The 16,182-nt window shown below is 51.1% G+C and overlaps 5 protein-coding genes across 5 annotated transcripts; 2 read left to right on the top strand and 3 right to left on the bottom strand.

The window, feature by feature from the left end:
* Positions 1-152: 152 nt before the first annotated feature.
* Positions 153-1,349, top strand: LDX57_003828 (PIG-Y family protein; the record flags this gene model as incomplete). Its single annotated transcript, XM_046085482.1, has 1 exon — positions 153-1,349. One exon carries the CDS (start codon positions 153-155, stop codon positions 1,347-1,349), a length of 1,197 nt encoding a protein of 398 aa, XP_045941445.1.
* A 260-nt stretch (positions 1,350-1,609) lies between these two features.
* DUG3 (glutamine amidotransferase subunit DUG3) lies at positions 1,610-3,008 on the bottom strand (the record flags this gene model as incomplete). Its single annotated transcript, XM_046085481.1, has 4 exons — positions 1,610-1,932; positions 2,000-2,732; positions 2,825-2,920; positions 2,994-3,008. 4 exons carry the CDS (start codon positions 3,006-3,008, stop codon positions 1,610-1,612), a joined length of 1,167 nt encoding a protein of 388 aa, XP_045941444.1.
* Positions 3,009-3,602: 594 nt separating this feature from the next.
* On the top strand, positions 3,603-6,501 carry msp1 (dynamin-related GTPase MGM1; the record flags this gene model as incomplete). The annotated part of the gene is made up of 3 exons (XM_046085480.1): positions 3,603-3,900; positions 3,968-6,004; positions 6,062-6,501. The coding sequence occupies 3 exons, from the start codon at positions 3,603-3,605 to the stop codon at positions 6,499-6,501; spliced, it is 2,775 nt and encodes a 924-aa protein (XP_045941443.1).
* Positions 6,502-7,753: 1,252 nt separating this feature from the next.
* Positions 7,754-9,727, bottom strand: NDE1_2 (alternative NADH-dehydrogenase; the record flags this gene model as incomplete). Its single annotated transcript, XM_046085479.1, has 4 exons — positions 7,754-7,827; positions 7,894-8,862; positions 8,924-9,262; positions 9,385-9,727. The coding sequence occupies 4 exons, from the start codon at positions 9,725-9,727 to the stop codon at positions 7,754-7,756; spliced, it is 1,725 nt and encodes a 574-aa protein (XP_045941442.1).
* Positions 9,728-11,650: 1,923 nt separating this feature from the next.
* On the bottom strand, positions 11,651-12,184 carry LDX57_003824 (uncharacterized protein; the record flags this gene model as incomplete). The annotated part of the gene is made up of 1 exon (XM_046085478.1): positions 11,651-12,184. The coding sequence occupies one exon, from the start codon at positions 12,182-12,184 to the stop codon at positions 11,651-11,653; it is 534 nt and encodes a 177-aa protein (XP_045941441.1).
* Positions 12,185-16,182: the final 3,998 nt, after the last annotated feature.

Below are 16,182 nucleotides of genomic sequence, written 5' to 3'. Positions count from 1 at the left end.
CCCCTTCCCCCTACCCTTTCGATCTTGTCTCACTTTTAGCTGATGGAATTCCTACCCAAAAATAAAGGGTCGACGGCGCAATCCTGATAGTGGACCTTCGGATGTGGGCTTGCTAACGGCCAGCTGCGCTAGCCGTGCCCAGCTTGCCGCCAATGGACGATGCTAGCGACGGTAAAAGCGTGGCTCTGTCGTCGCTAGGCGATGACGATCAAATCGCAGGCCGGACTCGTTCCGGGAGCGCAAGCAGTGGACACAAACGCAGTTCCTCCGGCTCTTTACTTTCCAAGCTCTCCTTTCTGCGGATGATCCAGGCCACCCAGAACACCCCCGAGAGAAGCCACTCGGGCCTCGACCGACCCGATGGCGACGACCTCGGCGCCGGCCTACGAGGCGGCAGCAGGGCGATGTCGAGTGCCTTGCAACATCGCCGGACGCGAAGACGGAGGGGCTCGCTCAGAAAGGCCGCCTTACTGAGCACAAGACTCGATTTTCGCGACAAGAAGACCAACAGAGCTCCGCTGGACGTCTTCCGTGCAGAGGATCCCTCTGAACAGCACCAGCAGCAGCAGCAGCAGCAGCAGCAGCGCCAACAGTCCCCGCATCTTTTCCCTCCGCATTCGCACCCGTCGCTATCCTCAACCTCCACCACGCCCTTGCGACCGTTGGCAGGGTCCGTTTCCCCCGACCACGACATCACCCCTCATGAACCATCATACCGGGAAACAGGCAATCCAGGAGAGAGCTCGGGATGGAACCTGATGAACATGCCGCAACGGTCCCTCTCCGCCTCCGCCCCTTCCGTCCCGCGACACCAACAAAATGCTTCGAAAGACAGCCTGGGTGAGGTCACCACCGACGAGGAGGATATCATGTCGTTCCCCCGAGTAAAGAACACCAATGCGGCCGTCGCTGCCGCCGCCGGCTTGCATCTTCCAGCTGCATCGCCGAGCTCGGATCCATACTACGCGCTCCAGGCGGACCCGAAATACCGAGCCATGCACCGTGCAAAATCGCCTCTTGCGACTCATCCGGCGGACATGACAACTAGCCAGGAGATGGTGTGGGATTACTCGGAGACAGAGTGGTGGGGCTGGATCATTTTGATCGTGACGTGGCTTGTTTTTGTCGTCGGGATGGGCAGCTGCTTCGGTGTCTGGAGTTGGGCGTGGGATGTCGGCGAGACTCCGTATGCGCCCCCGGAGCTGGAGGATGATCCGACCCTACCTATCGTGGGCTACTATCCCGCTCTGATTATTCTGACGGCAGTCATGTCCTGGGTGTGGGTGATCATCGCATGGGTCGGTATGAAGTATTTCAAACATGCCAACATATCCGGGGAGGATATATGACCATGGCGTTGGTGTCTTCCGAAATGCTTTTTCTTGTTTTCACTGCCTATGCACATGCTTTCGGCGCCACTATCCAATAGATGTAATTTCTAATGCAAATTCCTAGAAGCGCCTATCAAAGGGGCCTATTAAATGACATATATCCATATCCAACACAAACAAGAAAGGGAAAGAAATGATATAAACCTGAGATAACTCCAAATCACAGCCTCAACTCCAAGATCAATCCGTACATCTATTCCCATTCATGGATCTACCCGTCAATGCGATAAGGCGCATTGATTCGCGCATTCTAGTCGATGTTGCGCCATCCGGACACTGAGGTCATCAACGCCCGACTTTTTGGCGCTCACAACACCCGGTTCCGACAGGTCGGGCTCTGATGCTCTGCCAGACCCGTCGACGTTCTGCGGCTGCACCGTCGTTCCCGGGGCGGTGCTTACGAGACCCTTGGACACGGCGTAGCAGGAGGAGCGGTCGTGGTTCAAATCCTCGCTGTAGAACTCGTCCAAGATGGGATGCAGAAGCACTGTTTGCTTGTGGATCGTGACGATCGAGTTCGCCGGGACAGAGACCCAATTATCTAGAAACCAGTCGGGAGTGTTAGCAACGCGCAGGGCCACCACGATCATAATAAATAGGCCACTCACGTCTCTCAAAAGTGATCGGCTCACTCGCCACTAGGACAATATCCGCGCCTTTATCGTGTCTCTCCATCTTGAAGTGCCCCTTATCCTTCCCCTCCTTCCACTTCGTCCCGGACGAGAAGTACAAGCTCGCCGGCTCATCCGTCTTGCTGCTAATGTACCGCGTACACACGACCGTATGGCCATCCGTAACCGCAAAGTTCAGCAGACTGCGCGTCTCCACCCCAGACACATTATGCCGCTTAGGGATGTCGCGAATAAACTCGTTGATCTTAGCGATGGTCTTGACCATGACTTTCCGCAGCAAGGCCTGCCCGAAGCCCTCCGGGCCCGGGTCAGAGCTAGGATCAACGCCCTCCTTCTCCAGGAGGTCGAGGAACAGCGCAAAGGCCCACTCGCTGTCCGTGCCGCCCTTGACGCCCAGGTACCAGCGGTCCGCGAGCGAGTCGGCCAGCGTGCGCTTGATGTAATGCCAGCCGCCGATGCCGCCGTTGTGCATCCACATCAGCGTCTGGTGCTGGAAGGGGTGGCAATTGTTGTCGGAGAGCGCGCCCTCCGTCGTGGCGCGCACGTGCGCGAAGATCAGATTTGAGCATGTCTTCGACGCGAGCCGTTCCAGGTTCTCGCAGTTCCAGGCCGGGAGCGTCGATGTGAAGATGCACGGCTCGGGGCCGAGCTTGGGGTCGGTGTAGAATCCGACTCCGAAGCCATCGCCGTTGACGGGACGGCGGTTGTCCTTTTTAAAGGTTAGACGGAGATGATGGGATAGAAAGAGACAAAGATGGCTTGAAGACCGAGACTGCTCGGTTCGATCAAGGGTGCACTCACTAATCGTAAGCGAGAATCATACGATTGAGTCAGGATCGAATGACTTGGTTCTGTAACCAGTTTGCTCAAACGAATCTCATGGCTGCCTTTGTATACCTAACATGAAGGAGCGGTCAGATGCATGAATGACATCAGGGCGATATGGAGATGTATGGCCAGCTCGACATACCAGAAAGCGGCACATAATGAACGGGAAAGAAGCTCTAAGACAAAGAGTTCGCTTCGAGGTCCGGTCGAAGGATTCTAAACAACAGAATTTTGAACTTGTAGAAATTCAGACCGAACAATACTAAATCTTTGTTTCGGCGGCCGAAATCGCAAGCTGATAAGAGAGACAGGCGGAGCTTCGTTTTTAGTTCTCTCCACGTTTACAGAGGGCGCAAACAGCCACCACGTTCGACCAGATTGGAGCAACTCAATGGATCGGAGAATGAAAGAAACAAGGGTTATAGAAAAGTTAAAGCTAGAAAATAAATCTGTAACATGTCTTCTTCGTCGCGACAATGTCGCCATCTGACCACACGTGACTCACACCGACTCTCTACGGGCGGCGTCGCGGCCATTCGCGCAGGTCACGGGATCTTTATGCCTGAGGCATGCATTGATGACATGCCATTTCTCTCCGCCTTTTCTTTCGTCAGGCATTGATCTTCCCACACCTTCATCTACTACCCCCTAAATCAAACCAACAAGAGAGATATCCTCGTGGCTGACCGGCCCGGGAGATGACCGCTCCCCTCTCCCTGATTGATTTGCGGTGCATGACATTTCTCGAACCATGAGCGGGAGAATCCTCTCCCACCGTCTGGTTCCGCTCCTGCGGACGGGTCTTTTGGCCCGCCATCTTCACAACGCCGGTGCCAGGACTGGCGGCCTCTTGCGATCCAACGGAGGTGCCGCCCTTCGCGGACGAGCCTGGCCTGTTGGCGCCAACCACATTCACAATGTCCCTGCGGTGCGGACCATCTCGTTTGCCCGCATCCTCCCTAAACTGGCCCTGAAGTTGGCCCGGGTGCCGGCTATGTTTGGAGGGGCTATGGTTGCTGGGTTGGCCTATTTTCAGTACCAGGCTACGCGTAAGTATTGATTGAGTGTTCCCTACAGCTTGAGTTGAGCTAATATGAGGTTGATTGTGTGTTACAGAGGCGGGGAATTACGCTATTGACGTCTTGAAGCGGGCGGGGGAAACGGCGAGTGATACGGCTTCGACTTTTTTCGTGGGAATCCAAGGCATGGCTGAACAGACACAAAGAGGCTGGCAGAAGACAAAGGATGATGTGGAGCTCCCGGAATGGCTACAGAAGCTCCTTCGTATGGATGAGGATTCACAGTCCGGCAACGGGGGTTCTTCAGGAGGCGGTGGTGGCGGCAAGCCTCCCCATGAAAGCAGGGGCGGTGTCGGTGCTGCCGCTGGAGCTGCGACCGGAACTGCGTTTGGATATGATGCGGACGAGGAAGACGTCCGGTCCAACAGGGAAGTTGCCGAGGATGACCAGATGATGCTTCTTACTCGGAAAATGATCGAGATCCGGAATATCCTGTCGTCGGTTGGACAGTCTAACACGCTTACGCTGCCCTCGATCGTGGTCATTGGCTCGCAGTCCTCTGGTAAAAGCTCTGTTCTGGAGGCCATTGTGGGCCATGAATTCCTACCGAAGGGCTCGAACATGGTCACCCGTCGACCCATCGAGCTTACCTTGATCAACACCCCGAACGCACAGGCCGAATACGGTGAATTCCCGGCCCTCGGACTGGGCAAAATCACCGACTTCTCTCAAATCCAACGCACCTTGACCGATCTGAATCTCGCTGTCCCAGAGAGGGACTGCGTCACCGACGACCCTATTCAACTCTCTATTTACTCGCCCAACGTACCTGACCTCTCTCTTATCGACCTTCCCGGTTACATCCAAGTAGCCGGACAAGACCAGCCGCCGGAGTTGAAGCAGAAGATCTCCGACCTCTGCGACAAGTACATTCAGGCCCCCAACGTCATTCTGGCTATCTCTGCCGCCGATGTGGACCTTGCCAACTCGACGGCTCTGCGAGCAAGCCGACGGGTAGATCCCCGCGGCGAGCGGACAATCGGTGTCATTACCAAGATGGATCTTGTTGACCCAGACCGCGGCGTCAACATTCTTTCGGATAAAAAGTACCCACTGCGCCTAGGATACGTGGGCGTGGTCTGTCGCATTCCTCAAACTACGGCTTTGTTCTCGAGGGGAAGTGGCAACATCACGAGTGCGATCCTGAAGAACGAGAATGCCTACTTCTCGGCCCACCCTCAGGAGTTCGGCTCCCAATCGGATCTATCGATCGGTGTGACGACTCTGCGCAACAAACTCATGCATGTTCTTGAGCAGACTATGGCATCGAGCCTAGCAGGTACTAGGGATGCCATCAGCCAGGAACTCGAAGAAGCGACCTACGAATTCAAGGTGCAGTACAACGACCGTCCCTTGAGCGCCGAGTCATATCTGGCCGAAAGCCTGGATAGCTTCAAGCACTCATTTAAAGCGTTCGCCGAAAATTTCGGCCGGCCTCAAGTTCGCGAAATGCTGAAGAACGAATTGGACCAGCGGGTCATGGACATCTTGGCCCAGCGATACTGGAACAAACCCATTGACGATTTGGCTCCTGTGCTGCCCGAGCTGGACCCTCTCAGTGACCTCCCAAAGGCGGACCTGGATTCGCAGTATTGGCGCCGTAAGCTTGACGGTTCAACCTCTTCCTTGACAAAACTGGGTATCGGAAGACTCGCTACGACGGTCGTCGCTAATGCAATCCAAACCCACGTTGACCGGTTACTGGCCAACTCTACTTTCGCCTCCCACCCTTATGCTCAAAAACAGATTGTGGATGCTTGCAACAGCATCTTGAACGACCGATTTTTCAGCACTAGTGATCAAGTCGAGAATTGCATCAAACCCTACAAATTTGAGATCGAAGTCGAAGACCCGGAGTGGATCAAGGGCCGAGAAAATGTCAGCAAAGTGTTGAAGGACGAGCTTCGAGCCTGTGAGAGCGCTATGCGACGTGTTGAAGACAGCGTTGGTAAGAGAAAGCTCAAAGATGTCATGGCATTCGTGGACAAGGTTCGCAAAGGCGAAATTCTACTAGAAGGCGACGTTGCCAGCACTGCTGGTGCCGGTGGATTCAGTGCCGCCCTCCTAGCTACCGGTATTACCCCCCTCACTTCCTTCCTCTGATCTATCTAAGCTAATTAATCCTCCAAAGCCCGCGAGAGCGTCTTCCTCCGAGACCGCGCCGACCTCCTCAAGATGCGTCTCCTCGCCATCCGCTCCAAGCAGTGCGCCTCCAAGAAGAACAAGTACTTCTGTCCCGAGGTCTTCCTCGACGTCGTAGCCGACAAGCTCACGTCGACCGCCGTGCTCTTCCTCAACGTCGAGCTCCTCTCCGAATTCTACTACAACTTCCCCCGCGAACTCGACATGCGCCTCGGTCGACACCTCTCCGACGCCGAAGTGGAACGGTTCGCGCGCGAAGACCCGCGCATCCGCAAACATCTCGACGTGATCAAGAAGAAGGAGCTACTTGAATTAGCCCTGGAGAAGATCGAAAGTATCCGACAGCTGGATGGACGCAACAAGCACCGACGAACGGATCGTCCGTTGGCCACGAAGGAATCGAGGAACCGAGGATGGAATCTGTTCTAAGTCGTTCAAGAACTGTCCTCCTTCGTGTCTGTTAACAATATCTTTTCTACCTTCCATCTACAACACTACATACATATACTTATACTCCTTCTCTCTCCCTCTCATTCTTCTTCTTCTCTTCTTACCCATTCTCGTCTCCATGTGGCAACCGTCTGTCATTCCCCTCCCTTCTTTCTTCCTCCAGTCTCTCCCTCAATCCTCTCTCGTGTATACCAAATATCATACCCACTGTAGGGGAATTGTTCATAGTTCAAGAAGATCAGGATTAGGCGTTGTCGTTATCATTATCCACTCTCACAAGCACAGCGAGTGCTTTACCACTGTTTTTTTTTCTGTTGTCCCTTCATCTCCCATCTCAGGTACGCTTAATCATTAGATCGTGACTCAATAGGATGTTCGTTGGATGTTATATTGCCAGAAAACAAGAATCACGAAGTTCGATAGGAGAGAGGAGAGAGGAGAGATATTAGACACGAATCCAGGATAAACAGACAGAAACGCATACTAAAACACAAAGTGACAAGAATCGTTCGTAATAAATAGTACTAAGACGGAAGGCCGATGTAAAAGATATAGAAGGGAAAAAAAAGGAACAGAATGATTAAGGCCTTCCCAGAAACCAGAAAAGACCGAATCTAACGCAACGAAGAAGTCTAACAACAGGATCAAGTAATAGAGGAAACAACAAAAGAAAAAGAAAGGAAAAACCAGGTCTATCTAATCCATACACAGAGATACACACAAAAAGAGAACAAAGTGATGAGTAACAGATACAAAGAGAGAGAGGAAGGGGGATAGAGAAAGACAGAGAGTAACAGAGTCTTCAAAACCAAGGGGGTAAGCAATGCACGCTTTTTGTTGTCTCTCAAGGGATTCAAACATTTTTGTCTGTTGAGGCCAGCAGTGGATGAAGGAGACGGAGGACCGAATCACCAAGTAGCAAGATAATGAAATCAGATCAATCAATCAGAGGGAAGAATACCCGTCTCGATGGATATAGAACAGAACAGGAAAAGACAAAAAAAGAAAAGAAGTCAAAAGGATGGAGAGTTGGTAAGGTAGGTAAAGGTAGTAAGTAGTAGTCATGTAAACGGCGTCAAGTAGAAGTAGGTTCAAGGTTCGAGGTAGTAATGAGAAATACAACAGAAAAAAGAAAAGCTCTCGCTCCGAATATTCATAGGCATCGCATCGCATATCTTGCTGGTGGTGGTACAAGGGTTCCGCATTCTATCCAATATTGGGAATCGTTTCTTTACTCCCGAGAGACGTCACGGCCGAAGAGCTTGGCCTTGATCCAGTCGTTGGCGACCAGAACACGGTTGCGAGCTGAGAGAGAGAGAGAGAGCTGTTAGAACAATTCTTCATAGATAATGGCTAGAAAAGGAAACTTACTGCTGAAGCACATGCTCAGATAAGCACTGCGCCAGAAGAGGTAGGTCATGGTACCGCCACTTGCGATGTTGCCGCTCAGCCAGCTGATGTCTGCAACTGCACGCTCCTTTCCGATGTAGGCGAGACTTCCCTGGTGCGAGTACTGGAAGGGACCGATCTGCTTGGTTCTCCGCAGCTGGCGCTGACGCTCCCGGATCTCGTCGAAGACCTCGTTGCGCTCGTCGCCCTTGGCCTCAGCCTGGGCCTCGGACAAGCGCTTCAGCTCCTGCTCAACGGCCTCGGTCTTGGCCATGGTGTTGAAAAGACGGGCCAGGAAAGCACCCTCCTGACTGGCCACCTGGGCGGTGGGCGCGTAGTTGGTGATGGCGCAGTCACCGACGGCCCACACGTTCTCGGTACCGTTGACGACCAGGTATTCGTTGACGGCGAGACCGCGACGCGAGTTCTTCTGGGCGGGCAGCTGGTTCATGAGGTCGCGAACCACGTTGCGGACCGCGTTACCGGTGGCCCAGACCAGCAGACCGTAGGGAATGGTCTCCATCTCCTTGGAGCCGTCGGGCTTGGTGACCTCGGCCTGGATGTACTTGTCGGTGACGTTCTTGACCATGGTCTTGGCGCGGATGGAGATGGCCTCCTCCTTGAAGGTCGACTCGGTGTAGTCAATGAGCTGCTTGGAGAACATGGGCAGCACGTTGGGGAGGGCCTCGACCAGGGTCACATGGAAGTGCTTCTGGATGTCGGGGATCCACTTCTTCAGATCTTCCTCGAAGAAGTCCTGCAGCTCACCGGCGAATTCCACACCGGTAGGGCCACCGCCAACAACCACCATGTGCAGCAGTCGCTTGACCTCCTCCTCGGTCTGGTCCTTGAACATGGCGGTCTCAACGCAGTCCATGATGCGCTTACGGATCTTCTGAGCGTCACCGACCTCCTTCAGGAAGCAGGAGTTCTCCTTAACACCCTTGATACCTACAGTCGTTGTGGTTAGTCGCGAATTACGTCATATACGAAGTAAAATAGTGATTCATACCGAAGGTGGCGTTCTCAGCACCGACACCAACGACCAGCATGTCGAAGGGCACCTCAGTGTGGGAGATTTCACCCTTGATCTCGGAGTCGTCGCTGATGTAGACGACGCGCTTCTCGTAGTCGATCTTAGTGGCCTCGGCTTCGTAGAACTTCACGTGAGCCTGCTTCTGGCGCAGGATGTTGCGGATGGGCTCCATGATGGAGCGGTGCTCGATCAGACCGGTGGTACACGAGGGCAGCAGGGGAGTGAACAGGAAGTAATTTCGGGGGGAGACGACGACGACATTGTAGTTCTCAGTGTCGAGCTTCTTGAGCAGAGACACGGAACCCCATCCAGTACCTAAATTGAAGCAAGGACAGGTTGTTAGTAGGGATGTCACGAATGACGCCACGACCAATTCCGCGATCACACGCAGAAGCAGGCAAGGCCGCCAGAAGAAAGCAAACGCGATCAGGACCTACCCAGAATAACCAGGGTCTTCTTCGACGGGTCGGGCTCGATCTGCTCGATGGGGTGACGCAGCTCGTAGATGCTGTAGGCCAGAGTACCGGTCAAGGCGATACCGGTGAGCCAGGTCAGACGCCAGGTCCATCGCAGAAACCGGAAGCCCTTCTTCTTGGGCTGGGGAGTGGGAGCGGCGTCGGCGTAGGTGCGACGAGACTGACGGGCGAGACCGCCAGATCTCACGGGGAGAGCGGATCGAAGAATGGGTCGCGTCGAGAGCGACCTGCGCGACAGCGACGACAACTGCATGGTCGATGGGGATACCATCTTGGAGCGGATGGCCAGCGTACTTCCAACCATTGTCGGTTGATGTGTCGGAGGGGAGAGGGTCTGAGGGTTAACGGAGGGAGAAAAAAAAAAGAAAGGGAGAAAAAAAAAGAGACGTGAGTCAAATTGACCAACAAAAGGGGAGTTCGGTCAATTGACGACGGAGATAATTCTGATTGTTTGGTGCCGGAGAGAAAAAAAAAAAATGGAGATGACGATAGCGAAGGGAGGATGGCAGTTAAGCTGTTTTGGGCGAATCGGTGTGTTCGCAGCTCCTCTTGGGTCCGAGTTTTCCACCGGTGGAGTCACCACTACTCCGTACTGTGTAGAAGGAAGAAGGGTTTACGCTGGAGGAATTTGGAGAATGAGGAGACGCTAAGCAGTCTGTGAGGGGAAGGGAAAATTCCTCAGACAGGAAGATTAAGCGCAGGATGGAGACGAACGGTGAGGGGAGATTTAACCATTTAACAATTTAACTAAATAATAACGATGACTCTTCCATCAGCGCAGATAATGCCAAGTGGGGACCGGATCGTTTTAGTCATTCTTTGTAGTTTGAATTCCATGATATCACTATCACTATGTACGCACCCTGTGATTTCTCTCCAATAATCCATAAACACGAAAACAACTCCCTCAATGCCTAAATTCCCCTTCATACTCTAATTTATTCCCTCAACTCCCCTCGACGAGAATCTCTCGCTGAGTCATCGAGTCTGCCCTACGGTCCCTCCCGAGATTCTCGCCGGCTTCACCCGCATCTAGACCTTTTCCTTTTCTTTTTCTTCTCCATCGCCCATGTCTGTTGTTCGATCCCAGTCATTCAATGGCACGAGGCGAATCCGGGGAAACCCATCAGCTCCACTCCGCTGTTGCTTTCCTCACAGCTCCATTTGATCCCCTCCAAAATGCCCCGGTTGCTAGGGGACTACAACTGCATACGCTTGGACCGGTGTAGATGGGGTTATGCGATTACCCAGATTCTGGGGTCTTTTCTCTTCCCCTTCTCCCCCGTGGCCTGATCTTTGTCTAGTGGTTTAGGGGTGAGCCTTTATCCCTGCCATTTTTGCTCTGTGGATCTTGTTCGATGCTTGTGGACTCCGTAGCGTTCACTACCTGAATAGGTGCATGGTATGCACAGTAGATCCGGATGGAACTGGCGGGCTAGATCTAGTTAAACACAATTTTATTCAATGTTTATGAATCCGACACTCCCTCAATTACTAATTTTCAGAGTGAGGACTTTCTTCTTCTGGCGGGGGAAGAGAGAGTCCTTATTAAATGGAACAGTCTATACTCTATCAACTGGTGTATAATCTCGCTTCGTCCAACAGACATATCTCGCTACGACCCAGGAATCCTCGCTTAGGATACTAGATATTGCTTGTAAGCTCCCAAGATAGGCACTATAGCATACAGAACAATCACACCTAGCCACCAGTATCGCCATCACTGAAGGTTTATATTGGCAAATCTAGGCCTGAAATGACCCCAGTTTTGTTTATTTATAGACTCTATACTATTATGATGATTATATCCTAAGCCCCGTTTAGAAACCTCTCCCCTATCTGTATACTTGCAGTTGGCATTTCACGGTTGGTTACAGCGTACAGTGAAAGATTCTACGAGAAATCTATACCAAACATACTTGCCACGATCAGTAGCACATAGTCATCAACGTAATATTCTCTAATGATTCCTCAAACTACCAGCTTGTCGGTAATATCCCCTCCACCTGTATTTCGACTTCAATTTTCCATTCTATTTTTTGAATCTAGGAAAATAAACGGACGGTGGCAATAGACTGCTCCACCCAGACAGCCGACAACAGAAAAGAACCACCCTGTCGATAGCCGGTCATAGAAAAACCATCCCAATCATAGACAGTTCAAACCCTTCGAAGTCCCTCCCCAGTCCCTGAGCCATCCACGCAAGCTCCCTACTCACAAGTCCAGTCTACCCAGGATCGGGCATCGAATGCTGAGTCATATGCTGCAACATCTCCTCAACGACAACGCTATCATTCCTCACATGATACGAGTCTCCCAAAGACTGCGATTTCAAAGCCCACGGAGCAAGCCTCTCGCCCACCGGACGAGATCGATGATATTCGTAAAACCGAAGCTCCAGACCACGAAACAAGAGAGCCCAGCATCGCCCAGAGTCCGGGTCAGGATTCGATAAGTCGAGGGCTTGTTCGAGCTGCTTCAGAGATGCTTTTGTGTTGTCGCCCGTAGTCGGTCCAGCTAGGGCCACTGTATGATGTATTGGGGTGAGGTCATCTGGGTAACGTCGTTGATAGTGGCGAATGCGGAGGATGACGGAGTCTAGGCCATGACGCTCAGGAGTGATGATCCAGCCGTCTGTGACGAGGAAGTAGAGATGGAGAAGGGTGTTTGATAATGCTTTGACTTCGTTTCCGGGTATAGGGTCTGATACGACGGAGTCTAAGATGACTTGGACTGCGGCGAGGGAGATGTATGCTGCCATTTTGGAGGTGTTGTGGTGGTTCTTGATGGAGGGTTGATGTGTAGAGAGGAGGTTGACACAGGTGGAAGGTGGGTGTGGAAGCTACAATGACCCCTCCTATCTATGTACAATGACCCCTCCCCTCTATGAGTGAATATCATCAACTTCAGATATACACTACAGCGTTGTCTCTTTGCAACAAGTGAAAAGATAAAATAATACAAGACAATCCAAAAATCAACCTCCTCTCCTACCGAATCCAACTGTCTAATTGTCAAAGTTCATCTACCTCACGTTCCCTCGTATACTCACGACAGAGTAATATCCCTGATAACCTACAAATAACCCCTAAGGCAGAATCTCCCAATAACTTGGACTTGGACTTGGGTTTAATCCTAGAACGCATGCAAGCCAGCAAGAGACATTCCATAGTAGATGGAATACCGCCCATCGATCAACAATTCTATATATATTAACATAGCAAACAGCACATATATACCACGCCTGGGACATCTTCTACCGCAGTTCTAGACAAACAGCACAGAGCATCCAGAGACCAATGTAGCGTCTTTTGCAACACATATCTGACTCAAATAAACCTATACAGACATGCCATGATATTCCAATTCTATCGCGATACAGCCTACAAGCTACCCACTTACTGTACAATATAACCAGCACTTAAAGAATACTTCCATCATCCTCCAAGTAGTCACACATTAGAAGTGTCCATTCTAAATCCAAAACAAAACACTATCCCGCTTTAAAAGATAACCAACTATCACTGGCTACTGACTACAACCTGGGAATAATCTGATCTGATCTGATCAATCACATCCGCTCTCTACGATGTACATACTGTACACACGGGAATCATACCTGCCCAAGCAAAATAACCCATATATCAAAAGTAAGTAGTTAGACCCCTCCCACAGAGAAAGATGCAAAGATAGAGATTGAGATAGAGATAGACATTAACTACATATACAGGACTCGCCAAATATCCAGAACTTCTAGTCTCCAGCAGAGCTTTCAGCCTTAAGTCACTATACGCCGAGTATTGTATATACATATGTACAGTGCACAGGACTATTGAGATTGCGCAGATGCAATCTTGTTTGCCCAAGTGGCTTGCTTGCTTGCTTGCTTTCTTAGTTCCCCGGCGCTGGACTTTATGCGCACAAGTCAATCGGTGTTGGCATAACTCGATATATCACTTATCTCCCACTTTCTTTTTACTTTCTTGCGCATCCTTACTTCATTTTCGATGTATTTGTGTTTGGTACATAGGCACGTGGTTTGCGTGTCGGACAGGAAGAAGAAAAAAGTACAGTAGGTGCACAATGCAGAAGACCGATGATATCTTGTGTACAGAGTATAAATGTCATAAAACTATCTGCAAGGTTCACATTATGGGCAAATAGCCCATGAATCTACTCCTATCAGCATCAATATTGACGCCTACCCGATCACTGACAGATCGACACCAGACAAAAACAACCTTTTGTGGCTTCAATTGTCGCCCATACAAACAATAAACCAATTCTCGATCAACACATCCAAACAGGTTTATGTACACGCCCTACATGACATAGTCCGAAGCGGACGTTTAGGATGCAGCTCCGGTGCAATAATATTGCACAGGATGGGTGCATGTTACTGTTTGTACGTACACCTACAGCGATGGGCAGCTTTGATATCTAAACCAGGTAGGTAGGTAGGTAGGACCGTATGTACAGTGGGTAGGATGTGAATGTATATTAATGCATCGGGTTTGCGATCCTCAGTCGTTACCCCCGTATTCCCTGTACCCAAGCCGTCCGAATCTCAAGGCTTCCCTAGCTTTGCTTTACCTGCCGACCTACCTTGTGTACAGTACTCCGCTTCACCCCCGTACCCTGTGGTGGCTTACATATAGTCAAGTCGGTCCACGTAAAACAGGCGGGACGGTTGGAATTCTTCCTGCTGCTGCGTCTCAGCCTAGACCCGGATGCACCGTAGTGTACAGTAGTCAAAGAGAAGGTCTGCATTCGCCCTCTTGTGCAAAAGTACCGGTCCTACCTGACCATCCGAGCAACAGTCGGCTTTCATTTCGGTCTGGCTTGGACTCGCCTCCTCCGGCCTGATCATGACCTAACTTGACCTGATCCTGGCTGGATGGTGGAGCGTTTAGGGGAAAAGTTCAGTGTAAGGTGACACTCCGTATGCCCTTCTCCTCTTTCACATCGCCGATCCAATGCCGAGTACCCCGAGCTTACAGGAAAGCCACAGCATGATAAAGAAAGTCAGCCGATTCCAGCCGACCGTGCAGCCGCCACCGATGACTCGTCGGACAACGGGCACATTTGTCGAAAAGCGACGGTTCACCACAGCATTTGCCATATTGTCCCTCCGCTCCATGGACTCGATTTTGCGATGCCATGCAAGTCTTGATGTCAATGGACGACAGTGTGAGAGATCTTGAAACCCCTAGGAGCTAGTGGCTGCAGTCGCTTTTTAAGATCCAACCACGCTTGGCCTCTTTGTGTGACCAGACTCCGGGCGGAACTGCGCAATGAGATGGCGTGACGTACTTTTGATGGGTGACCAACCATTATCCGAACGGGAGGATAAACGAGGTTAGAAAAGTGAGAAAAAGAAACAGTTTCCCCCACACACACACATACACACAGAAGCATCAACGTCGCCTTTCTGTATCACTTCCCTGGGCGTAAAAAAATTCGGGACGCAGATAAACAAAGGTCTGCTTGTCTGCCTAGCGGTTGTGGACACGACCGTCAATCTCGATTGTCCATCCTGGACATATTGTAAACGGAGACGGCTGATCTGTGTTTGAAGACTGTAGGACGGTAAACGACTCATTATCCGCCGTTGTCAGCGTACCATGGAATCGGTGATACCGAAGTGCATGCGTTTTCGTTGTTGTGCTGATGGTTGAAAGACCGAAAGATTAGATCAAGGACATCGTGATCCCGGGCAATGCATATGCTTTGTTTTTGTTTTGCTGTCTCTTCTTCGTTCCCTTGTGCGACTGCTTGGCCCGTCCAAGAATTCGACCTATATACTATGTATAGGCTGGAATGGAGACGAGGCTGATGATCTTTCACGGGAAGGGTTCTTGCTTCCTTTGTGTTGCACATACTGTACATGAAGAAAGATAAATATGTGGCTTGCAGGTAGGGTAGGCGATCTCTAGGTATGATTTCAGCCAGAACCGGATGGCCTGTTTTCGGTTAGTTTTTCGTTTGCTAAAGACGCCAAATTAACAATGATTGATCATCAAATCGAGTTATTGGCATCGGGCAGATGGTTGGCCAGAAGAAGGTGGTCACCGTTGGACGGTAGATAGGTAGTATTGGAAAGCAGGAAGATGCAGGAAAAATAGGATTTCAATGATGAATGAAGCGCTCAATAGCCCCAACATTATATTGTCTCCAATATCCATGGTTGGATATGCATGATAGATGCTACACAACCGCCCAAAAAAGGTATTTGTAATGGGCGCGGCAGCATCTATCACAAGGCAAGTCATTCTGCAATAGCAGGGCCGCCACCAAGCCTCGGGCGTGGCAGAGACCAAAGTACGAAGGGGTCGATACGAAAGCGTCAAAGAGCACGATGAAGAAGAAGCAAAGAAAAGAAAGCCAGGTAGATGGATCATGGATGATTGAGGACCGCTTTGGGACAACTTCCCTCGACCGTCCGCGCTAATCCCAATCAGGCTATATTGAAATCTTCCCCCGCGCGTCTTCGTCTCTTGGTCGCGGGGCTTGACACTGAGAGAAAACATTAATGGAGACAGGCACACAGACCCTGGTGACTGGTCTTGGGAGAAGCTGCAGAGTAAAGTTCCGGATTTGCTGGCGTTGGCCTGCTGTCTTGAACCCAAATGGCTCGAGGACGACGGCTTGCTAGGGGTCTACGCGCCGCCAAATCACACCAGGGAGGGTTTATGAGACAGGCCCTGCAAACTACAAGCATTCATGCGTGTGACTGGAAAATGTGATCTCGTTTCTGGT

Source organism: Aspergillus melleus (genome assembly GCF_016097325.1).
Source record: "Aspergillus melleus strain CBS 546.65 chromosome Unknown contig2, whole genome shotgun sequence".
Taxonomy (NCBI): domain Eukaryota; kingdom Fungi; phylum Ascomycota; class Eurotiomycetes; order Eurotiales; family Aspergillaceae; genus Aspergillus; species Aspergillus melleus.
This window is presented reverse-complemented; position numbering and strand designations above follow the sequence as displayed.